This window comes from Lissotriton vulgaris, unplaced genomic scaffold (assembly GCF_964263255.1).
Source record: "Lissotriton vulgaris unplaced genomic scaffold, aLisVul1.2 SCAFFOLD_886, whole genome shotgun sequence".
Taxonomy (NCBI): domain Eukaryota; kingdom Metazoa; phylum Chordata; class Amphibia; order Caudata; family Salamandridae; genus Lissotriton; species Lissotriton vulgaris.
Window position 1 is genome coordinate 128,603 of NW_028250374.1, and position 26,224 is coordinate 154,826.

The 26,224-nt window shown below is 44.3% G+C and overlaps 1 protein-coding gene across 1 annotated transcript in view; it reads left to right on the forward strand.

The window, feature by feature from the left end:
* Positions 1-26,224, forward strand: part of DUS2 (dihydrouridine synthase 2) — a gene marked incomplete at its 5' end in the record, with an annotated part of 471,998 nt that overhangs the window by 106,662 nt on the left and 339,112 nt on the right. Inside the window, one exon of the mRNA XM_086950567.1 lies at positions 8,683-8,730. Coding sequence (XP_086806693.1) covers positions 8,683-8,730 — 48 coding nt within the window. The remainder of the gene's footprint in view (positions 1-8,682; positions 8,731-26,224) is intronic.

Consider the following 26,224-nt stretch of genomic DNA (forward strand, 5'->3'; position numbering starts at 1 on the left):
TAGGATTACGGAAGTACCAGGGGTTGATAGGGGCAACCCTCGATGTCGCGTTAATGTGGAAATCAAAGGACACCCAAACCGGGGAGTGATCTGAGATGCCCCTGGCCATCAGGCGAGCAGTGGAGACCGACTGTGCCTGGGCCGCAGGGGTTAGGACATAGTCGATACGGGAAAGGCTACTATGGGCACCCGAGTGGAAAGTATACTGTCGCAGGGCGGGGTGCAATAGGCGCCAGCAGTCAATCAGCCCCATGGAGCCAATAAAGTCCGGGAGCCAAGACTGTGAAGTACGTAGGTCTCTGGATGGAAAGCGATCTAGGTCCCCCGACACCACTGAGTTAAAGTCACCCCCCAGGATCAACAAGCCATCAGGGAGATTCAAAATGGCGCTACCCAGGTCCTGAAAAGTAGTCGCTTGCAGCCCCGGGGGGATGTAGATCGAAACCAAAACCAGGGTGCGCCCCTCCCATTTACCCACCACCGCCACATATCGGCCTCTCTCGTCAACAAGGGTAGACTCCACCTCCAGCGGAAGGGACATGCGCACCATGATACCCATCCCCCTGGAGCCCATGGAGAACCCCGAATGAGCCACCATCTTAAACCCTCTCCTGTTCAAAGCCTTACATGTATTACCTACAAGATGGGTTTCCTGCAGGAGAACAACATCTGGAGAACAACGTTTAAGCATTTGTAACACAACACCCCATTTTATTCGATCCCCCAACCCGTTCACGTTCCAACTCAACAAGTTCAGTGATTTACCCCCCATTATCAAGGACGCTCCACCCCATCAACCCCACCCGGAATGGCGCCCGCAAAGCAAATACATCAGAACAGTGAGACCCCAGCCAGAGCAAAGGAAGAGATACTAGAGAGAATAGAAAGAACACACCCCAACTACCCCCCACCCTGCACCCCTGCATTAGACTAATAGCCACCCCAACTAGCAGTGTGCCTGTCGCCCCTTAAACTAACCTACAAGAAGCCCCTTAGAGGAGAAAGGAGGCATCCTATCCCCCCCCCGTCACCCTCCATATGACTAACAGAGATATCAGAAGCAAAAGCAGCAGTTTCTAGAGTCGGTGCCACTCGCAGTAACCCCCCCAGAGAAAGTCAGAAGTCCATTCGTTCATTCCTGGGAACCTGACCCTCCAGTAGCCTCCTCCGTCTGATCAGCCGGGTCGGTCCGTTGTTGGGACAGGGTATCAAGCCAGTCCCCTGCCGCATCCGGAAGGTCGAAAAACAAAGTTCGATGACCGTGTTCAATTCGAAGTTTAGCAGGATAGAGCATAGAGTAGCGCATCCCCAACTCTCTAAGTCTCCTCTTTACCCCAGCGAAACTCTGGCGACGCTTCTGAACAGCTTGAGTGAAGTCAGGAAAAAAGTTTACGTCCGAGTTCTGAAAGCGCAGCGGGCCAGCGGTCCTCGATGCCTGTAGAATGGCGTCGCGGTCCCTATAATTGAACAGTCTCGCAATGATGGGGCGAGGGGAAGCTCCCGTCTTCGGTGGGCCTCCCGGTATTCTGTGGGCCCTTTCCACCGAAAAAAACTTGCTCAGTCCTCCCGGTGCTAGATTCTTAACCACTAGTTCTTCCACAAAGAGTTCAGCTGATTCCTCCTCGGCTTTCTCCGGCACTCCAGTGATGCGAACGTTCTGGCGTCGCGCACGGCCCTCGAACTCGTCCAGCCGGCGTGCCAGCAGCCCGTTAGCCATTTTCAGGTCGCGGACCTCCGTCTGCACATCAGACATATCATTGACCAAGCTCGATGTTTTAAGGTCCAGCGACTTCACCCGATCATTCGTCTTACCAAGATCGGCTCTGATAAGATTCAGTTCAATCTTTAGGGTGTCCACCTTGCCGGACAGCGCTTCGTGAAGAGTGTGCATCTCAGTCTTCACCCCAGCAATCGCACCCATAACGTCCCGAAGCGTGATTTCAGAGTCCTCGGGGGACTCGTCCCTTAACAGGTCCTTAGATCGGCCCGCCAGTCCCGGCGAACCCTTAGAGTGGGAAAATCGTTCCGGAATAGTAGATTGGGACTGGTTCGGCTTCCTACTAACTCTCGGAGGCTTGCCTTTGTCCGAGTCCCCCTTGCCCGCCATGTTGGCACACCAGGGCAAAGTAGTCCAGAGGGGTGAAGAAGGCGTGAGGCGCGCCTACAGTCGGCACGATGAGACCCCGAAGGCCACCAAAGGAGGATACAGCTTAGAGCGTAGAATCCAGTCACATCAGCCGGGTCAAGGAAGCCTAGGCAGAACGTCCCGTGGAGCGCCACCACTCGTATCCCTCGACGTCCGCCAGTGACGCAGGCGGGGCCACCAAAGTCGCGATTAGCTAACTCGGTCCAGGAATGTCGGATTTTCGTTCTGGGAACGGGCGCTGCATCAGCCCCGGCTCAGCAATTGATACCCACTACCGTGGGACAGGATGGGTGGCAGGATCTTTGCGGAGGATCGGGAGGTCTTCGGAGCTCCGAGCTCACGCGGCCATCTTGGTTGCCCGCGAAGCTCCTCCCCTGTGTCGCCTACTGTTGAAATGGAAATGCATAGACAGGCGAGTCTGGTAGGAAATGTTTAACGTGTAACCAAGATTAATGTCTATTTGATTATCTTGCTGAACACCTTGAATATGTCGTCCAATCATGTAATGTATAGCTGTGATTGAAACCAATAAACAAAGTTTAAAAAAAAAACAAGTTATATGGTCACAAAACAAAACCTAAAACCTTGAAATTGGGTATAATGGTTAACTCTCACGAGCTAAAACGTGAGCCACTGCCATAAAATTCGTATCTCATCGATCAAATGCACTGGTTAGGCCTCTTGGTACATATACCAAGAAATGTAAGGTCTATGGGATAAAGAAGAAAATAGCATCTCAGTATATTTAATTAATTTGGTGGCAAGGATGCCATTCGAAAATAAAACAGAACTCACTGTGCATGGTACTGATAAAAAGAGTAGCTAAGCCTAAAATGAGGCATCTAACAAGATTATCTAAAATTGAACAATAAAGGTAGAGACTGAAAGTAGCTTTAATTTTGAGTTGCATCATGTAGACTTGATTCCTCATGTTTTCTGAATCTTGATTTTCACTTTCAGTGTTATGAAACACACTTAGCGAATGAAATTCCTCCTGACCAAGTTAACCCAATGATGATGGTGGACATAGTATAGCTGAGTATGTGCAAAGTCATACTAAGGTTATCTGTTGTCCATGGTATGCCCTGCATGTGTCAAGAATGGTGATTAATCTATTTTTTTAGTATTATCATATTGGAGGCTTTTTGATGTTCACATGGGCTCCAACAAGCAGGAGCCAGGAGCCCAGTAGTCTAAGTAAAAAATAATAATACTATAGGATGACTATGCATGGGTTATGCAGTAATTGGAATTGTTTTGGTGTACATTTACATGGTATTATAAGATACAGGTCTTCAGTGGAGCAAAATGCGAAATACGTGTCAAACATAGTGAAATCGGTTGTGTTGATCCCATTATTTCAGACTGGTTCCCTCATGTTTCTCATCATAAGTGGTATTTACTAGGCTGATGAACTCCACCAGCTGAATGCACTGCATGGTGAAAATGTGTTTTTATTGGAATTTTACTCCTGATCTAACCTATGTTTTCTGCATATTTTAGGTGGCTTGGGGTTGCCCTCTCACTTCTCTATCTTTCTTTTTTTTCGTTCCCAACCTTAAAGATCTGTCTTCTAAGTTTCTGTTTCTGCCTATTTAGGCAAAAACTTCAACTGACTCTTCTCTTCTCCATCTTTTTGTGTATCCTTGTGATCATGGGCCCGTTGTGCTAATGATAACTTTCCCTCTCTCCCTTTCTCTGCCAGTATTTATGCATCCCTTCTTCCACCCTCTATTTTCTACAACCCTCTCATCATCTTTTTTCTTACTTCTCTGCCTTCCTCTCACAACATTTTCTTAACCCCTGCCTTTTGGTCCCCACTTTGCTTTAACTTTCTTTTATTTTTCTGCCTTGTCTAGCTGCTGAAGCTTCTTTCAGTTTGGATACATAGAAATAGAGAATAAAGTAGTGCAATCAGATTTTTTGTATACTTGCTGCCATACCCCAGTAACCTTTTGTGTTATAGTTCTGTTTTTTACAATGTACACAATTTATGGAATTGCAAGTCATTTGTAAGCCGTTCTTTTTTACTAAACAGGACCTGAGATTCTATATAGGGGACCGTTTATTTTTTAAAAATATAATTTGTATACTAGATCTGGAATTTGATATTGGGTTGGCTGCATGGTTTTTAGGTCGAGCCTAGGCAGTGCATGCGCTGTCTCTGTGAGACATGCTGTATTCATTCTGTGCGCTTACAGCCCGTCCGTAGGCTTGCTATTTGCTGTCTCCCTTGTCACTCTGTTATTCTTTCTTCCTATTTGTTAATGGCCTGCATTTGTCATGCCTCCTTTAGTGTTTATCACTCCCCGAGAGCAGCAACCGAGTACAATATCACTCCACTAGTTACTTTTATAGCATGTGTTCGTCAAACTACTTTTTTCTTTTGCCCTGGCTTGTGTTTAATTTGGCTTTCTGAACACGCTTAGCCTACAGCTATAAATCATGTTGTTATCTTGGCCCCTCTCGTGTCCTCCAATCACCCTCCTCCTGCTGTCGCTTGGTACTGGCGGCTTTCCCCCTTGCTGCCGCAGACCAATAAAAATCGTATTTTGGGAATTACCGTAGTGCACAGCGATCGGGGACCATCCAGTGCTGTAAATTAGCAAATTTTATTTGAATCTCATGCTTTCAACTTGTCACTACTCATGGCACATGCTCAAAGAAGCACATTGTATGCCACGCTCATGTGGAAACACAAAGCCGCAGTTTGTCCTGTTGGGGATCATGACATCAAGTATGCATTACCCTTCTGGTGCCAAGAGCCCCATAGAAAAGCAAGGGAAAATAGATGGCAAACATGCCTAGCACCTCATACCGGCTGTGACATCTTTATTGGCAAGGAACTGCTTTGTAAAGCATGCACGGTGTAAGACAATAGCTTTTCTTTCTCAGACCATCTAATTATTTAGAGTTGTGTAAAATATGTCGCCCCTTCTGGCGACTTTAACTCTGACCTATGTGCATGCTCAGTGTGCTCTCGGTAGCATCGTGTGGCCAGCAGTGTTTCGTGTTCTAAGCATGTGCAGAAGAAAGATACGCTCGATAGTGGGCAGGGTTCACCAGGAAGAATTTGTTTGTTTGTACTGGGTATTCTTAGAAATTGTATCAAGCCATAACCTGCTGCTGTTTTAGCCTTGAACATTTGAGCGTATTGTTGCAGACCGCCAAAGGCGAAAAGCAGTATTCAAGATCAAAGAAGGAGTATGTTTTGTCAGGCCAAGATGGGGTGAGTCTTATAAGGGATGATCTGGGGAGCAGAGCTGTTGCTAATGCTAACTGACCAGTATTGTAAGTGGGAACCCCATTTTTGAGAGTCACTGTTTTCTACGGCACTTTGTATAGGATTTTTTTCTCACTTTATACATGCACCTATTGACTGGAAGAGGACTGATGTAAAACCGCGGGAAATCTAGGAGAAAGGCTGTAATTTATATAAGATCTTCAAGACCAGCATTTCACCTTCCCATTTGCTGTTTCTAACTTGCCTGCGACTGGGGCATAGAACAGTGCTTAAAAAACAACACAGTTTGATAAGAAGCAGCACGTTTTTCAGCACATTTTCCCAAACTTTAACTTGCTACACGTTTTGTGTTTTGATCTTTGAACAATAACCCCTTCGCTGCTGATGACGAGCTCAGCTCGTCATCAGGCACGGTGGTCGTGTGCGGATGACGAGCTGAAACCTGCCGCAGCGATGCGGTTAATATAAGAAAATAGCAAAAACATAACATATCTTGTATATAAAGCAAAAAGATGAACACCATGTTTTTGAAGTGATAGCCTTGGGAAACTATCGTTCCAGAGTGGAATGAAGCCCAACAGTGTTACAATTAGTAAATTGTCCCTAAGCATCTATTCCAATCTGGTTCCTTCCCCTCTAATTCCTGCCTGTGGTGCAAGCCAATCCTACCAGATATTGGATTCAGCGCTGCTGCGTTTCATCTGCAGACGTAGGGATATGTACTTAACCCTCTCTCTCTGACCTCATGATCACCTTCTACGAGTATGCTACCATTTTGACTCTGCCTTTAACTAATTAGAGGTGAAATTTCGACGGACTTATGAACATGTTTATGGGCCATTTAATGTACAATACAGGATTATGAACTGTATTTCAACCATCAGTCTCCGGTTATCTCACTAACTTGCTTATGTCATCACTGCACCGCCATACAGATCACTTGCATTTTCTTGCATTGTATATTTGACGAAGATAAAACACACTACTTTATATACAGGATCATAATGGATGTGTACCCAGAAGTGTAATGTGAAAAATACTCCACCCCTTATCAGTTATAGTGGATTTCTTAATTTATATCCAAGGGAACCATGGTTCATTACCCAGGTGCCCACGAATATCAGTTTGCCCCTTGCAGAACAGGAAACAGTGCAAACTCCCACAGACTTTACTCAAATCCTGATCTACCAAAGAAGTCGGCCTTGACTTTGTGTCAATGAAAGAAAACTGGGTGCAACCAAGGGGCAAGAAGAATATGGTGTGATATTCCTATGCATAAGGTGTGTAATTGCTGTTCACGTTTTAATTCGTACTGGAGGGTGTACCTGGAGAACTAATTTCATGCAAAGCACCGCTGAATCACCTTTGCACCATAAGGTAATGCACAGAGGTGGCTTAAAATGCCTTTAATAGTGCGAGCACGGTAGCTGACTGACACCATCTGTGCACAAGTCTTGCTAAATCTGGTGCTGCGCATTTGTTGTAGCATTTGTAAACACAGTGCTGCTGATAGGCAGTGTTTGCAGTGATGTTTGCAGTGATTGGATGCTTTATTGTGATGGAAACATCATGACAAGGTGGCTGAATATTTAGGTGAGCGTGTGACATGTGCACACCTTGTAGCATTAAAAAAGTGTATTCAGCGTATCATTTCGGGAGCGATGCAATGTCGGAAATACTGCAATGATAGTAGGGTTGTCCTTTACACGGAACATAAGTAGTTTTTAAAAACGTCAACTGGTGTGAAAAATTGGATCTAGGCAAGAAATAATTATCGGGGACAAATAGGGCAGAGAGTTCTCATACACACGGCTTTACAAACAAATATTACAATTACTCAACATGTGATGAATTTTTATTAAATTGTGGATAATATGATTGCATGGATGATGAAACTGTTCATTTTTTTTGTTTTAATACTTTTTTTAATAGATTGTTTCATTCCCTTGCTCTTTTTTTAACCCCTTCTTTCTTTGTGATGCTTTGTATAGATTGTCTATTCTCTGATCAAATTTCTATCGTCTGTCTGCTTAATTTCTAATAGTGTTGTATCTATTTTCCCCTCTGGTGCTTTTGGCTCCTGCCTGCGTTTATTCACCATGCTCTATGGTTTATTGTGTGTGTTCTTTATTTCTGTGAGATTTTCATTCGTTCTGTTTTCACTAGTGTTCTAATATTTTGTTTGTCCCAAGCGCTGTGTTGTTTCACTGCAGCTGTTTTGTTAACACGAGTTATTCTACCTAAAGTGGCGCCTCACTTTCTCCATATGGAAGGGCACTTCTTTTATTCTGTTAGCTGCTTCTGCTGATGCTATTCAAGCTCTTTGTGCTTTTGGCTGAGGCATGTCCTTAGCTACCTGCAGTTAAAGTGTCAGTCTTTTCCGCCACCAACCAAACTCCTTACCTCCCTATGATTTGAAGATGTAATTGGGAACTTGCTGGGGCAGAGAGAGGTTCAGAACAGGTTTCCAAGGGTGAGACACACTTCACCAAAATGTATCTTGTTAGAGGGACTTTGTCGCTAGTTAGAATAAAGCTGTCACAATTTTGAAGAACTGTGACAGACCTCGCCATTTTGCTATCCTTTCTATGCATGTGTTATGTTCAGTGCAGCCAGACACAGACTGTAAACAATGAATTATTCATTGTGGGCTCTTAGTGCAGTCAGGCATAGATAGGACACACACGCACACACAAACACTCACTCACTCACTCACGCACCCACCCACCCACCCATCCACATACGGTCTAAAAGGTGAGACCTATTGGCTATACCAGTGCTTGTTTGACAAAGTAATGTTTTCATCTAAAGGGGCTTTTTCTTAAAGCTCACGTTTCACAAATTAACAACAAATGCATGTATTTCTTGCAAAATAAGACACAATTCAGTCTAGCCTTGGTCTGGGGTACATACCCTTAACTCCATTTAGCAGAAGGCAAGGCCAAGGATCCGTCTCTTAACCAGTCACAGTGGCATAAAAAAATGGTCCACCCCTGCTATTCAATTCATTGCTCTCTTCACTCGCGTTATCCTTCTGTTATGGCAGCCCGTTTGAAGTGGCTTAGTGTATTATCTCTTTATAGAATTATAAGCTCAATTAATTCTGGAGGATTCATCACACACGACTGATGAAAAACAGCATTCATTTGTGGTCTCATTATACGATAGTGTGGCATGCATGACCATGTATTCAACTATATTAATCTCTTAGGCTCTTGTTTACCGGAAGACTCATTGGAAAGGATAAGTTATGGTGCTGTATTTGCCAATTGTGCCTTCTTTGTTTCCCCAGGGCGGTATGGGAGCTGCACTGCTGTCTAATCCTGACAAAATTGATCAGGTAAGTGTTGGGGGTCATTCTAAGGATCTAGGCATTGAGTTGATAAGTTAATGTATGCAGAAGACCAAGGATATCTGTTTGCAATGTTTCCCTGCATGTAATATTTTATTTACTCGAATACCCACCTGGCATCATTATTTAGCACACTCAGGCCCTCATTTTGATGCCGGGCGGACCGCCACCGACAGGCTGTCGGTGGCGGCCCACCCGACATCCAGACCATCTCGTCTGACTGCTGCATTATAATACTGGCGGTCGGAGTGATAATGTCTCTGGGAAAAACCACCACCAACAGGCTCAGGGCGCCCATCGAGGCGGCAGTCTGACACTAATCCCTACAATGGAGGATGCCCGCACAGGCACCGCTGTAGGGATTAGAATGTCCTTTCCAACTGCCTGTTCAAGCAGGGCTCCCTTCCCCTTTGGGACACAGCTTAGTGGCTTCGGAGGAACATGTAGTGCCCCCCCACACATCCATGCTCCATGTGGCATGCACTACATGGTGCCTGGCACATGGTGCCTGGATGTGCACAAAATGATGTTCTCTATTGCGTTTTGTGCTGCAGCCCTTTTCCTGGGCCGCACTAGAAAACATAATTTTTTGACCTGCTGCATAGTGGCCATATCCTAATAGGGCAGGTGTGACCACTGACTCATTGTCATATGATTCCTGCCCATAGCGATGTCCGACTGCCATCATAATGAGGCCCATGTTATTGAGCTGTGTCTTTGCATGTAAGATTTGAGGCTTGCTGGGGGCAGGAGATAACTATTTTATGAGTGGTTCATGGGACAGGACCAAATAAAACTGCTTCATGTATACTGTTGGTTGCCTCTGGTCAGCACCGCTACTGTTTTTTCATTATAGAATAGAACCCAAACAAGTAAGAGAGAGGCAGAATAGGAAGAAAGAAAGAAGGGAACAATATGCAAGAGTGACAAACTGAGAAAGCAACAAAGATGAAAATAAAGTGTATAATAACGAAACAACGAAGTTAGGGTAGTGGATGTAGGAGGCATGAGGTGCAATCCAGACCAGGCAACTTGAGTATTCGGCAGTCCCAGCATTCGGTAGCACTGGCGGTTGGCTTCGAAGTAAAACTTTGGGTCCTTGTAGGTGTTATTCATGTACAAATTAAGCACTTATTGGCCTTTGCCAGTGGTGAGAAAATTATAGCTGGGGAGCCAGATTGGAACAGTTTGCTGCTTCGCTTCGCTGCTTTATGACTAAAATCTCTTTTGGTTTAGTAACCACCATAGACAAGTTATTGGTAAAGTGCTTATGTCTCTGGCAATATGAAGTGATAAACAGCAGGGTCTTCTCTAAATTTTAGCACAGACAGTGTATGCCTATCTGGTTAAAAAAATAAAAATTGTGATTCATCTCTGCATGTTCCTGAAAGCTTGAACAATGGTGACTTTAGTACAGTAAACCATTCGTTGGGGGTCATAAGTAGGAAAAAAAAACAATGCTATTATCCATAGCACTTTTGTTTCTATTTTTCTCCAAAAATCTAAAATGTTGCTATATTTTGCACATTTTCTCGGTCCCTCTAGAAAATTCCCATACCCTGGGAACCTTTAGAATTCTCAGGATGGCGGGAAATAAAGGACACAAGTTTGGCATGGATATCTTTTGTGGGAAGAAAGTTATGGAGGCCTCAGCATGAGCTATCCGGAATAGCAAATAAAAAGGCGCACAGGACAGAACAGGGGTTAATATTCACGACTGCTCCCACCTGGCATACGGGGTTCACAAGCAGCAGTATAAGAGAAGACGGCTCGATCTGTGTTGTGCTCCCGACAAGACTGAATCGCCTACATTGCTTCCTGGTTCCATTCTATAGGTTCTAACTCCCTCCAGGCTCTCTCCTCCTCCTTCTGTGGTCTCGGCAGCAGGCAGGTGCTGGTGGTCTATGGCAAGTGGCCTTGATTCTTTGAGTAATGTCCTCTGACCTAGCTGGGACACTAGCAGACCTTGGTCCAAAGTCCTTGGCACAGCAGTCAGCAGTTGTGCTGAGCTTCCCCACGCGGAGGCACAAACAAAGTTGACTGGCTGATGTTTGACAATTTTTGAGCTTCTAGCTTCTCTTTTTTTAATCCATCTCCATACACAGATGGGATTTAGTGTATCAGTCTTTGAATTTCGGGTTGGGGGTATTTGCTGTATTTGAAGTGCCCACTCCTCTGTGGTGTCCTTCACCCGGGAAGTTGTCTGTCACTGCAGGAACAACTTCAGCCTTGATACCCTCACAACACAGACATTGGTGGTGACTCGAGGATCACACCTGAATGTCAGCTTCACTGATATATGCCTAACTAAATGTTACAAATGCCCCAACTCTGTTCTTTATAATTCCCTGTCCCTGCAGTGTTTTCCTTATCAGCCCAATTTTCTTCCTGATGATGTGCCTCTAGGCCTCACTAACCAGTGACTTTTTCAGAATCCGAGAACCCTTTTGAAGGGCATGTGGTTCTTGCGTCTTCCAGTGTGTGTCTCACCCAAATCTCAAGAATGTGGCAATCCATAAATCTGTCTGGGGTGGCTCTTCAAACTCCACATGCCTTTCCAACCCCTGGGTTTCCAATACGGAACCCACATGCCTCCATGTATGGTACGGTTATGTGGGTTGTTTAACCCATCTAGTCGTGCACTGTTCACCTGGCGCTCCGCACCTTAAACACTTAACACTCTTAACAAATTATGTCTTTGTTTGTCAACTTAAGTATTTATTTTTATTTTCCGTTATTGCATCTTAGTTTTTCCACTATTGTTTGTTGACAACTTTTTCACTTGCTCATTTATACATAAAGAAACATTGTTACATTATTGTTTGTTTTGGCATAACATATTCATGTTCATACACATATTTACAACAGAGCCCAATGCATTTCGGCACCTCTGCGGTGCCTTCATCAGGGGCGAATCTGATTTCTACCTCTGTAGATGTACCTGTGCGCTCCTTTCTGATAGTAATTCTCTGGTGAAATCTCTGTGTGTCCTTATCTTCTGTGTTTCTGTTTCCTGTTGTGCCAAATCTCCACTCAGTCTCGAAAAACCGCTGCCCTTTGACTGTTGTTTCACTCGGTGTCCGGGTGTATTCCATTTAAACTTGGCGTGCTCCGCATGGTTGAAGAGTACAGCGGTTTTTCGAGACTGAGTGGAGATTTGGCACAACAGGAAACAGAAACACAGAAGATAAGGATACACAGAGATTTCACCAGAGAATTACTATCAGAAAGGAGCGCACAGGTACATCTACAGAGGTAGAAATCAGATTCGCCCCTGATGAAGGCACCGCAGAGGTGCCGAAATGCATTGGGCTCTGTTGTAAATATGTGTATGAACATGAATATGTTATGCCAAAACAAACAATAATGTAACAATGTTTCTTTATGTATAAATGAGCAAGTGAAAAAGTTGTCAACAAACAATAGTGGAAAAACTAAGATGCAATAACGGAAAATAAAAATAAATACTTAAGTTGACAAACAAAGACATAATTTGTTAAGTGTTAAGTGTTTAAGGTGCGGAGCGCCAGGTGAACAGTGCACGACTAGATGGGTTAAACAACCCACATAACCTTATCATTAATTCCAGGAGTGACTATCCTGATCAGTCGTAGCACCATTTTCAAGAATTGGATAAAAGAAGCACAAAAAACGGAGTGCTCCTCTCGAACCCAATTTACCCGGATCCATGTATGGTACAGCACAACACGTACAAACAGATACACGTCTGCTGCACAGCACTACATACTGTCATAATGTAGGCCACGGGTGAGTTAAGCACTCCACATTGGAGCTTGACCTGGGTGGGTAGTAAGCCTCACTTGCAGTACAAGTATAAAGGCCTCTTCGCACTACTGCTCATTATTACAAAACCACGTTATGCTGTCACCACTGCGCTCGTGCTACTTAACTCTTGGTACGAGCAGTAGCCCTTCACTGCTGCAAGGATCGTGATTCGTGCATCCTTCCCCGTATCCAAGATCGCAATCCGTGAGACAAGCCCAGGTCATGGTGTACACATATGATCCGTGTTCGTCAATGACTTAAAATAAGTGCCAAGATCCAGATATCACTGCAGCTGGGACACTCATGGCATGGGTATACGTCCGTCACCATGAAGGGGACTTCTCTGTCCCAACAGCCTCACATGGAAGAAGGATGGTGATGTGGTGTTTGTTTGATTCCCCAGCACTGAGCTAGCAGTATCCCCCTGCATGTAGATCAGGGAGTTCCCAGTGAATCCTAGGGCCTGAGAGCTTGTACAGCATTTTGCTGTCGGGGTATATGTGCACGTCCCCATGCAGTGAACGAACAAGAAGCTCTGATTTCGAGGTGGGACTTTTGAGCATCCCATCTATGCTAAAACCTTCCCATGTTTTACTTCTCGACACCTCATCGCCGACTGCTGGAGCACTTGTAAATTAACCTAAAACCTGTGTGGAATAAACTGGCCGCAATTTTTTTTCTATTTCACGTGATCCAGTTACATATATTTAGATTTCATGTACTTTGGCCATGAGACAGCCCGGAAACTGGTTATATCCCTGACGTGATGTGATTTTTGTTTTTTAAACCCCCAAACAGAAGGTCCTGTTCCTGCGCTTGTATTAAACCAATAACAAGCGCCACCGAAGAACCCTGGAAAGGCGAGGCGACTGACTCGCACGGAAAGCATCATGCGCCTTGGTGACCTTCGCACACACCGGAGAGCACTTTACTGAGGCGGGACTCCTCTGTGGGGCGCCACCTCCTCTGCTCGAGAAGCTCGCCCAGGTCTCGCGTAATTGTCGACTCTGGATTGAGAGCGTTGGGAGTTCTGTTCAGCTGGGGTTTCAATCAGCAGCTATTATCGGTAATGACAGCCTAGTGCTCTGCTCCGCGATAAAAGGCCAGCTGCCACTTCTCGCGCTCCCAGAACAACAAGTAACGTGGAGGCGCACGCGCGCTCGCTTCCACGAACCCAGTTGGACACCTTCTTTCCATGGTTACCGTGTGTCTACCGGCTGTGAGCTAATCAGCTTTCAAAATATGAAGTTCAAGTTTTATTCCGCCTATAATAATGTTTACACTAGATGAAAAAATTGTACTTTCGAAGTCAGGTTTCTTTCTGTGAAAGGTGCCCAGAAGAGGTTATTTATTTATTTTGAATTTTTCTTAAGTGCCAACCAGGACCAGGTGGCAAATGCCCTGTACACAAATACAACACAGACAGAAAGAAAAAATACAGCAGTATGTAAATAAAATACGAAAAAATATTGAGACTGGAAGAGTTACTTTGGCATTCATTCAGAATTTGGCAGAGCGAGTCCATTCCACCAAACCTGCAGCACAGATATTTTAAGGCTTTGGGCAATTGGCCAGGGCCCCCACCTTCCAAAAGGACCCCATGTAAATTGATCTTTCTATTTCTCTATCACAATCTCTCGCTCGCCCTTTACTTCGGATCGGCTTTCTCTCTCTCGTTATCTTTTCTTAAGGATTTGTGGGGCACTGGACATGACTGATTTTAACTGTATTTTCTGTGATCCTTTTTCCTAAAATTTGAACTTATATTCAGTAATGTTTGGCATCATGCGGACACAAAAGTTGATCTGAACAGCGCCCCTCAAAATGTTTTACCGGAGCCCTCAAAATCCGTAAACTGACACGAACTCGCGTTTTCCTAATCTAATTTAGAGGATGGCCGACAGCTAGGTTTCTGATGGCGGAGCCTCTGCTTTCGGAAACTTGTCTGCAGGCCGGCCTTTCACCACTTCACCACAGGATTGCTGCCTCAGTGCATTGGAAGATCCGGCCGGTTTAGAAAAGGCTTTCCAGCACATGTTTTTCTGCCCAAGAGCGTCGAATTCGGCCAAAAATGGTCTTGGATACACCCCCCGGCCCCCCCCCCCCACACACACCCTAAAAAAAGTGGCCCTCGAGGAGCAAAACTTTTCACAAAACATTGCTTGGTTCCTATCAAGGAGGTACTTTTGTGAGATATATGTGGGAGCATAGGTCATGACTGGAAACAAACCTTGCAGCTGTAAAAACTGACTACAACTGAATACTTACTTTCAGTCTCAACGCCTTGTACAAGTGTAGTGTAATGTTATTCTTGTGTTGTTCTCTCCTCGTGCTTATTGTTCTTATCTCGTGCGCGCATGTATGAGCGCATGCACAGAGTGTACACATGTATTCTTTTGAATGTAAGGGTGCCTTCAGAAGCCAGGTGTCCGTTGTGTATGTTCAGTTGCTGCTTGGTCTCCTGGCTGATGAGGCGCTCCTCTTGTGATTGGAAACCGACTAATAAACCTCTTTTGGAATATAATCCTTCTTCTGGATTTTATAAGACTATTTGTCTTCTACATATTGGCGACGATCGGGATTGTTTCCATCACCGACCCACGCAAAGGAATTTCCTTTTATTTGCCTTTTGGTGGATTTTACAGTTTCTGGGATTTAAAATCTTTCGTATCAAATTTGGACTTGGATGAGCGATTTTTTTTTTTCCATGCTCACTTCAGACACGAAGTGAATTATTTTGTCGAGATTTGTACTTTGGAGGAGCGGATTTGAATTATTTGGGTTTATTCTCGACACTTTCAAATTCTGAGAAATTATTTGTTGTTCGACCGACCTATCTTTTGATGTGCCGATAATTTTGGTCGGAACCTAAAGACTAGAGACTGGATCGTCCATTTCATCTTTAAAAAAAAAAGAGCGACGATGCCCGCATTTTGAATTGCGCGCTTACCGGTCTATTCGGGATTCCAGAGCGCCAGCATCGCATCTTCTCCACGCGAAGGCGGAACTCGAATCTGGACTCCGCTTGGAATTCTGGGATACGCACGACGCTACGCACTACGTACGGCGGCCATTTTGGTGAAGTTTGAAGCTTCAACCATTGTACAAGACTGCGTGTGGCTCATTATCGACGATCCACACGTCTTTCATTATTAGCTGCGTGTGACTTTCCTCGGCGATTCACACGCCTCACATACAAGTATTAGCAGCTGTATCAGGAACTATTAACGAAGCCTTTTCCTTTTCAGCAGAACGTTTGATGATTCAGGTTTTACTCTTTACGATTGTGAAATAAGTCTTGCATTCTCGTTTATTTGGTAATACTTGACATCATATATTTTAGTTTACTAAGTAATTACTGTTTTAATATTTCTAGCATGTCTTCAGTTAGGGAAGTCACTCAACCCCCTCCTGGGATGAACACGATGAGACGATGGATGAGACGATGGGATGAGACGATGGATGATCATAATATCTTGTTGAGGAAAGTGTTGTCCATCCCGGGGAGTAAAGGAATGACTGTCAGAGAGGACAAATGCAAGTTTGGTGTGTCCGAATTGGAGTACTTGGGTCATTCAATTTCAGAGTCTGGTATTAGGCCGAAGTTTTCTGTGGTTAGAGCTCTGATGGAGGCTAAACCTCCAGGTGATAAAGATGCTCTGCGTTCATTTTTAGGGCTGGCAGAGTATTATGCCAGGTTCGTGGAAGGTTACGCACAGGTGGTGGAACCCCTGCGTTTGCTCCTTAAAAAAAGGTCAGAGGTTTGTTTGGACCAAAGATTTGGATGAAGTTTTTGCTAAAGTCAAAGACTTGATTGTTTCTGCACGTTCCCTTCAGGCATTTAGGGACAATTCACCATGTATTATCGCAGTAGATGCCAGTATGAAAGGCTTAGGAGCTGTGTTATGTCAACAGGTAGAAGGCAAAGAACACACTGTGGCTTTTGCCTCTAGATCTTTGAAGGATTTTGAAAAGCACTATAGCACGATTGAGAGGGAGGCGTTGGCCTGTGTGTGGGCGGCCCAAAAGTTTAAAATGTATATCTGGGGTCGCAAGTTTATGATCTTGTCTGATCATAAACCCCTTTCATTTATCTTTAGCAAAGTTTCTGGTTCCAATAGCCTTTCTCCTAGGTTGACTAGACTAGTCTCTAAACTTCAGGAGTTTAACTTTGAATTAAAGCACATTGCCGGGGGAAAGAATTTCAGAGCAGATTGCTTGTCCAGGATGCTGATGGATAAAGACGATGAGGATGATATGGTGGAGGAGGATGTAGAATGTGTGTCAGTGGTGGACGCTGTTGAGGAATGGAATTCTGTTGTTTCTGAAAAAGATTGGAAGGAGGCCAGTGAGAAAGATGGTATCTTGTCTCAAGCTTTAGTGTTCTCTTCTAATGTTTGGCCGGAGGCTAGAAATCTAACAGGGGATTTAAGGAATTTTGCCCAGGTGGCTGAAGAACTTTCAGTCAAAGATGGTGTCTTGTTGAGGGGCGATAAGTTTGTTCCTCCCAGTGGTTTAAGAAACATTATAGTCAAGTTGGCTCACGAGGGTCATCTCGGGGTGACAAAGACTTGTATGAGAATCAAATCTTATTATTGGTGGCCAGGTATTGATTCCCAAGTGAGAACAGTGGTTGACAATTGTGAGGAATGTTTATTGTCTGATAAACATTGGAAGACCCATCAGACCCCGTTGCAACCTTCTCAATTTCCGGGGGTTGCTTGGGAGAAGGTTGCTTTGGATTTTTCGGGCCCGTATAAAGTGCTTCCTGAAGAGAAGAGATACCTTATTTTAGCAATTGATTACTTCTCAAAGTGGATGTATTACAGGTTTGTGGAGGCTCCGGATTCTGATAATATTATCGCTTTTTTGGAAAGGTTATTTCGATTGGAGGGAGCTCCTCAAGTCTTGGTGACGGATAATGGGACCCACTTCGTCTCGGATAAAATGTGTAAATTTTTGAAAGCTCATGACGTGAAGCAACTGAAAGTTGCTCTTTATTCTCCTTCTCCAATGGATTAGTGGAACGTGGCAATAAGGTTTTGAAAGAAGGAATTCAAACAGCTCTAGCTTCTGGGGTGGATGTTTTTAAGTTTTTGGAAAAGAAAATTTGGAATTATAATGTCTCTCCTCATTGTACGACTCAGTTGTCCCCATTTCAATTGTTGCGGGGTAGGAAACTACATTCCCCATTGTTCCCTGCGTGGTTAGGTAAAGTGGAGGGCAATCAATATTCTTTATCGCAGAAGAATGACATTGATTTCACGGTCAAACAGAAACAGGCGGTGATGAAGGAGAACTTTGACAGTTAAGTGTGTGAGGGATGTACAAATGCTTGTGGGTGACTGGGTTATGATCAAAAAACCTTATAAAGTTGCTAAAGGTTTGTCTATGTTTTCAAGTCCTGTTCAGGTTATTAAAGTCAGCAAGAATGCTATTTTCTTGGGGGATAAAGGCTGGTGGAATGTGAGACAATTAGCAAAGTTGACTGCGGATCAAGCTGCTCTTATTTCTAAGAGAAAACATTTGTCTACTCAGGAGGGGTGCGATTGGAAGCATTGGTTACAACCAAATATTGTTTCGTATCCCCTTCCTTCTTCAAATGATTGTTCTCACGCTCCTAGTGCTACAGTCATTCCTGTGGCCCCTTCCTGTACTCGCAGTGGTCGTGTCAGGAAGCCCCCCGCAAGATATAACGAATTTATTTCCTTTTAAATTATTTTATTACACTTTCTTTGTATTTTTGCATAAGGGGGAAGGTGATGTAGTGTAATGTTATTCTTGTGTTGTTCTCTCCTCGTGCTTATTGTTCTTATCTCGTGCGCGCATGTATGAGCGCATGCACAGAGTGTACACATGTATTCTTTTGAATGTAAGGGTGCCTTCAGAAGCCAGGTGTCCGTTGTGTATGTTCAGTTGCTGCTTGGTCTCCTGGCTGATGAGACGCTCCTCTTGTGATTGGAAACCGACTAATAAACCTCTTTTGGAATATAATCCTTCTTCTGGATTTTATAAGACTATTTGTCTTCTACAACAAGGTATTGAGATTCCCTCTCCCAATCAACTGTGCCCTCAACCCTGATTATCACATAAATCAACAATCTAGTACAGAGCCAAGGGGAAAACAGGCTAGGTCATGATCTCAGGGAAAGAACCTACAATGACAAAAAAAAGAGAACAAGCATTGGCAAATCAGTATGCCTCTGCAATGGGAGAGCTATTGGCGTTGTCAATGACAATGCCTTTTAAGCCATGTGTTATGACGTGAAGTGGATGAGTGTAGAGTGGAGTGAAATTATGTGGGTTGGGTTGGAATTTTGTGGTATGATGTGGAGGTCTGTGGTGTGGATTGGATGTATGTGGCATGGAGTGGAAGTGTGTTGTGAAGTGGAATTATGTGGTTTGGGTTGAAATTATGTGGTGTGAATGGAAATGTGTGGAGTTGAATTGTGTAGTGTGAAACTGTGTGGGGTTGATTGAAATTATGGTGAGGAGAATAATGTGGCATGGTGTGGAGTGTATTTACGTGGACTGTTTTCATTTATTTGATACGCTTTATATAGCGCTGGCTCGACCCTGAGGTATAAGAGCACTTTACAAGAGGTTAAAAAAACGTGTTACAGCGGTACATCAGTTACCATTACATACATTTACAAGAGCAATTTGATAACAGTGAAAATAAGATCAATGGAACAAAAAGGGAAAGGAGGGAGGAGAAAGGAAAAAAGGGGGCTAAACATAAGGTTGCAAAGAAACAAACCGATGTTTGGACGAGAATCTCAAGAATCCATGACTCGGACCCTGAAATAGGGGAGAGGAGTGAAGGGGACATAAGGGTAGGTTGGAGTTAAAGGTCAGAACAGGCGATAAACGAGGAGCAGTCAAGCGGATAGGGGTAACGTTAGAAGATAGTCAAGATGGAGTACAGCGGGAAAGAGGAACAAGCATTTGCAATGCAATAGGTCTCGCATTAGGAAAGTTTGAGCTATTGGTCTTGTAAATGACAAATCTTTTATTTATGTGTTGGTTTTGAAAATAGCGAGATTAATAGCTTTGTCATTTACAATGCCAATACTTTTAACTTTTGCAAATGTGACACCTATAGCATTTGTAATGCAACATGTTTTGTATTTACGTGACTTAGATGTATTGATATTACAAATAACAATGGCTTTTATTTTTTTTTACATAATTAATAATTAAATAAAAGTTATTGTAATTTATAAAGGCAATAGCTTAAACTTTAGTAAATAACTTTTGTGAAGATTTTGTTCAGTGTATTTTATGGTGGCGAAAATCCAAGAACTGAAGTGAAATATTAAAATATTTTTGTGACATTTGTAATGAAGCTTGAAACATTGAGAGAACATATTTGAACCAGTTGTTGTTGAATAGTTGCACAGATTGATGCTGTGATGGCGCTGAGGGATGTTGTGGTGGCGACGAGTGATGCTGTGGCGTTCAGTGAAGCTTTAGTAGCGCATATTGATGTTGTGGTGCACTTGAGTGATGCTGTAGTGCCCCTGAGTGATGCTGTGGTGCCCCTGAGTGATGCTGTGGTGATGCGATAGATAGATAGAGTGAGGGCGATAGATAGAGTGAGGGCGATAGATAGAGTGAGGGCGATAGATAGATAGATAGATAGATAGATAGATAGATAGATAGATAGATAGATAGAGTGAGGGCGATAGATAGATAGATAGATAGATAGATAGATAGATAGATAGAGTGAGGGCGATAGATAGATAGAGTGAGGGCGATAGATAGATAGAGTGAGGGCGATAGATAGATAGAGTGAGGGCGATAGATAGCTAGATAGCTCGATAGAGTGAGGGCGATAGATAGCTAGATAGCTCGATAGAGTGAGGGCGATAGATAGAGTGAGGGCGATAGATAGAGTGAGGGCGATAGATAGATAGAATGAGGGCGATAGATAGATAGAGTGAGGGCGATAGATAGATAGAGTGAGGGCGATAGATAGAGTGGGGGCGATAGATAGATAGATAGAGTGAGGGCGATAGATAGATAGATAGAGTGAGGGCGATAGATAGAGTGAGGGCGATAGATAGAGTGAGGGCGATAGATAGATAGAGTGAGGGCGATAGATAGATAGAGTGAGGGCGATAGATAGATAGAGTGAGGGCGATAGATAGATAGAGTGAGGGCGATAGATAGATAGAGTGAGGGCGATAGATAGATAGAGTGAGGGCGATAGATAGATAGATAGAGTGAGGGCGATAGATAGATAGATAGAGTGAGGGCGATAGATAGTGAGGGCGATAGATAGATAGAGTGAGGGCGATAGAGTGAGGGCGATAGATAGATAGAGTAAAGGCGAAAGATAGATCGGGTGAGGACGATAGAGTGAGGGCAATAGATAGTGAGGGCAATAGATAGATAGATAGAGTGAGGGCGATAGATCGATAGAGTGAGGGCGATAGAGTGAGGGCGATAGAGTGAGGGCGATAGAGTGAGGGCGATAGAGTGAGGGCGATAGAGTGAGGGCGATAGAGTGAGGGCGATAGAGTGAGGGCGATAGAGTGAGGGCCGATAGAGTGAGGGCCGATAGAGTGAGGGCCGATAGAGTGAGGGCCGATAGAGTGAGGGCCGATAGAGTGAGGGCCGATAGAGTGAGGGCCGATAGAGTGAGGGCCGATAGAGTGAGGGCCGATAGAGTGAGGGCCGATAGAGTGAGGGCCGATAGAGTGAGGGCCGATAGAGTGAGGGCCGATAGAGTGAGGGCCGATAGAGTGAGGGCCGATAGAGTGAGGGCCGATAGAGTGAGGGCCGATAGAGTGAGGGCCGATAGAGTGAGGCCGATAGAGTGAGGCCGATAGAGTGAGGCCGATAGAGTGAGGCCGATAGAGTGAGGCCGATAGAGTGAGGCCGATAGAGTGAGGCCGATAGAGTGAGGCCGATAGAGTGAGGCCGATAGAGTGAGGCCGATAGATAGAGTCAGGGTGACAGATAGATAGATAGAGTCAGGGTGACAGATAGATAGATAGAGCGAGGGTGACAGATAGATAGATAGAGTGAGGGTGACAGATAGATAGAGCGAGGGTGACAGATAGATAGAGCGAGGGTGACAGATAGATAGAGCGAGGGTGACCGATAGATAGATAGAGTGAGGGTGACAGAGCGAGGGTGACAGATAGATAGAGTGAGGGTGACAGATAGATAGAGTGAGGGTGACAGATAGATAGAGTGAGGGCGACAGAGATAGAGTGAGGGCGACAGAGATAGAGTGAGAGCGACAGATAAATAGAGTGAGGGCGACAGATAGATAGAGTGAGGGCGATAGATAGAGTGAGGGCGATAGTTAGAGTGAGGGCGATAGCTAGAGTGAGGGCGATAGATAGAGTGAGGGCGATAGATAGATAGATAGAGTGAGGGCGATAGATAGATAGAGTGAGGGCGATAGATAGATAGAGTGAGGGCGATAGATAGATAGAGTGAGGCCGATAGATAGATAGAGTGAGGGCGATAGATAGATAGAGTGAGGGCGATAGATAGATAGAGAGAGGGCGATAGATAGATAGATAGAGTGAGGGCGATAGATAGATAGATAGAGTGAGGGCGATAGATAGATAGATAGAGTGAGGGCGATAGATAGATAGATAGAGTGAGGGCGATAGATAGATAGATAGAGTGAGGGCGATAGATAGATAGATAGAGTGAGGGCGATAGATAGATAGAGTGAGGGCGATAGATAGATAGAGTGAGGGCGATAGATAGATAGAGTGAGGGCGATAGATAGATAGAGTGAGGGCGATAGATAGATAGAGTGAGGGCGATAGATAGATAGAGTGAGGGCGATAGATAGATAGAGTGAGGGCGATAGATAGATAGATAGAGTGAGGGCGATAGATAGATAGTGAGGGCGATAGATAGATAGAGTGAGGGCGATAGATCGATAGATAGAGTGAAGGCGATAGATAGATAGATAGAGTGAAGGCAATAGATAGAGTGAGGGCGATAGATAGATCGGGTGAAAGCGATAGATAGACAGATAGAGTGAGGCAGATAGATAGATCTATAAATAGAGAGTGAGGGTGATAGATCGATAGAGTGAGAGCAATAGATAGAGTGAGGGCGATAGTGAGGGAGATAGATAGATAGAGTGAGGGTGACAGATAGATAGATATAGTGAGGGCGATAGATAGATAGCTAGATAGATAGCTAGATAGATAGATAGATAGATAGATAGATAGATAGATAGATAGATAGATAGATAGAGGGCGATAGATAGATGTGTGTGATTGTATGTGTGTGGTTGTGTGTGTGGTTGGGTGTGGTTGTGTGTGTGATTGTATGTGTTTGGTTGTGTGTGCGATTGTGTGTATGGTGTGTTCGTGTGGTTGTGTGTGTGTGGTTGTATGTGTGTATGTGCGTGGTTGTATGTATTTGTGTATGCGGTTAGAAAAGGATGCATGTGGAAGAGAGCAGCAGATCAGCACAGCAGAAGAGAACAGGGAGTTAGAGAAAGACATGGGTGGAAGAGAGCAGCAGATCAGCACAGGAGAAGAAAACAGGGAGTTAGAGAAGGAGGCGGTGGAAGGGAACAGCAGATCAGCATGGGAGAAGAGAACAGGGAGTTAGAGAAAGACATGGGTGGAAGAGAGCAGCAGATCAGCACAGGAGAAGAAAACAGGGAGTTAGAGAAGGAGGCGGTGGAAGGGAACAGCAGATCAGCATGGGAGAAGAGAACAGGGAGTTGGGGAAGGGGGCGGGGTGGAAGAGAGCAGCAGATCAGCATGGGAGAAAAGAACGGAGTTAAAAAAGGAGGCAGGGTGGAAGAGAGCAGCAGATCAGCACATGAGAAGAGAACAGGGAGTTAGAGAAAGAGGCGGGTGGAAGAGAGCAGCAGATCAGCACAAGAGAAGAGAACAGGGAGTTAGAGAAAGAGGCGGGTGGAAGAGAGCAGCGGATCAGCACAGCAAAAGAGAACAGGGAGTTAAAGAAGTAGGCGGGTGGAAGAGAGCAGCAGATCAGCACAGGAGAAGAGTACAGGGAGTTAAAGAAGTAGGCGGGTGGAAGAGAGCAGCAGATCAGCACAGGAGAAGAGAACAGGGAGTTAAAGAAGGAGGCGGGTGGAAGAGAACAGTAGATTGGCACAGAAGAGAACAGGGAGTTAGAGAAGGAGGCAGGGTTAGAGAAGGAGGCAGGGTGCAGGAGAGCAGCAGATCAACACGAGAGAAGAGAACAGGAAGTTAGAGAAGGAGGTGGGTGGAAGAGAGGAACAGATCAGCACAGCAGAAGAGAACAGGGAGTTAAAGAAGGAGGTGGGGTGGAAGAGACAGCAGATCAACACAGTTGAAGAGAACATGGAGTTAAAGAAGGAGGCGGGTGGAAGAGAACGGCAGATCAGCACAGGAGAAGAGAACAGGGAGTTAGAACAGAAGACTGGGAGGGAGAGGGCTGCAGATTAGCAATTGTTGCCAATTTAGCTATGTCACTTAAAAGATTGGTTTGCACCTCTGCCATGATGTGCAGCCAGTAGTTTGTTTTCTTGCCGGGCTGTGTCATCCATCCTTCTGAGGTTGGTATTTGAAGTATGATTAAAAGCAGGTAATAGCAGTAATGGCTATTTACAGCACTTATAATCTGAAAACTAGATGGTTTAGGGTACGAATTAACACAGAAGGTCTTGTGGGTCCATTTTACACCTGGTCAGTACCACATATGTAGACCTGTAAATACTCAAGACAACAGTTTGACGTAAAAGCAAAAAACAATTTCACTGGTCATGTTTTACAAAATTATATTCTCCTTGACATGTTAAAAACGGTCTTGTGAGTGAAGACGGCGCAGTGTTCAAAAGTGCAAGTGTGGAACAAAAGTGATACCCAAATGTATATACAATCATGGATCAATGCTAATTCTTTGTAAGTTAAATACTAAGTAATAAAGCCTCAGAGACATTTCAAACCTGTCCTAAGATTTTGAGGCTTCATCACGCCGCAAATTGTGCCATCTATCTCATGTACCTAAGGGAGTACAGAAAGGCCTGTTGGGCACTCGTTAGTGCATAATAGCCCAATCTATGTGTGTGACCTACCTCCAACTCCGTAATAGATGCACTTAAGAAAAGAGGTGCCTTCAATGAATGCACTACACAGTAGAGAAAGCACATTGTCTATTTTCCATCTGGTATTAACCATAACATATTGAACTAAGGGACCCAAATTCCCGCCATTTTCAAAATCATGCAACCGAGCCTCATGTTGACCACTAAGTCCAAATTGCAACTGTGTGCACGCAGTCTGTGTATGATATGTACCACAGCAAGTCCAACCTATACTATACTAATGTCTGTTGTGTTTATACTCTTGGTAACCAGGGCCATCCATGATTATGGAAGCAACCAACCAGTTACACATGCCAGCTCAGTAATTCCGGACAAAAGCACAACTCAGCTACAAAATAAACTTGAATTACAATTATACACTCAAATATTATATTGTTGCCCTCAAAATATCCAAAGCTGGTTTAGCAGTTCTGGATCTAGAAATAAAACAACCATTTGCTCACACTTAAGCTGTTGGCATTGTAAATGACAATGCCTTTTTATTTATCTGTTTTGAAAACCAATATATAAATAAATAAATAGCATTGTCATTTATAATGCCAATGGCTGAAACTTTCATAAATGCGAGACCTCACTCCAAGCACACTGAAAGGGAGGGGTGGTGAAGGGGAATGCTGCAGGGGGGCAGGCCTATGTGTTTAAGGGAGGTGCTCAGCTGTGCAAGCAGCGCTGACAAAGTGAATCCGATGAGCTGCCACTAAAGGGAGGGGAACGGATGCCATTGAAGTGCAAGCACGGCATGGAGTGATTTCACGAAAAAAAAAGCATTTGGTTAAAGAGCAGTTATGGAGACAGCAACAAAGTGCGCAATAGACATGCACGAGAGACTGAAAGCTTTGCGACAAACGTGGAAAAAATTTATATAGACTGGTGGAACAGAAAGAAAGTACTGCTTGTTGACTGGATGGAAAGTTGAAGTGCAGGCTGAAAATAAACAAGCGTGAAAAACCCACTAATCACTTGCAAGAACCAGAAGGATCGGAAAGAAATGTGAATGGAGGAACACCAGAGCATGCAATTCACTCTTGAATATGAGGGTGAGAATGTCGTGGCATTGGTGTTTGTCCACATCTGCTCGGGTCACACTCGAAGTTATCTAAAACAAGTTTGAGCTACTGACATTGCAAATAACAGCCTTTTATTTTTGTTTTCGTTTTAAAAACAAGTAAAAGGCATTGTCATTTACAATGCTAACAGCTTAAACTCGTGTAACTGCGAGACCTATTGCATTGCAAAGGATTTTTTCACGAGGGAAAGAAAAACACCCGAGGGGGTTGGGTGGGCGGGCTGAATTCTGTTTTCATTTGGATCACTGCATGTGGTTTTAGTATTGTGACCTATATAAGAAGTGGGGGGGGGGGGGGGGGGGGGGGGGGAGCGCTCGAGCAAGGACTGTTACATAAAAAAATGCTGCGGGTCTTTAATATAGCACACATCACAAACTGAATTGCCTACTAGTACTTGAGCAATGGCCGGTGTTATTTCTCCACACTACGTCACTTTTTATATTACCTTCAGAGTTAAAAGTAAGAGTCCACACTTCAGCTAACAGGACCTGCTGCCTGTAGGTTATACATTTCGCTGAAGAAAGCGCTCAGCACCATCGAT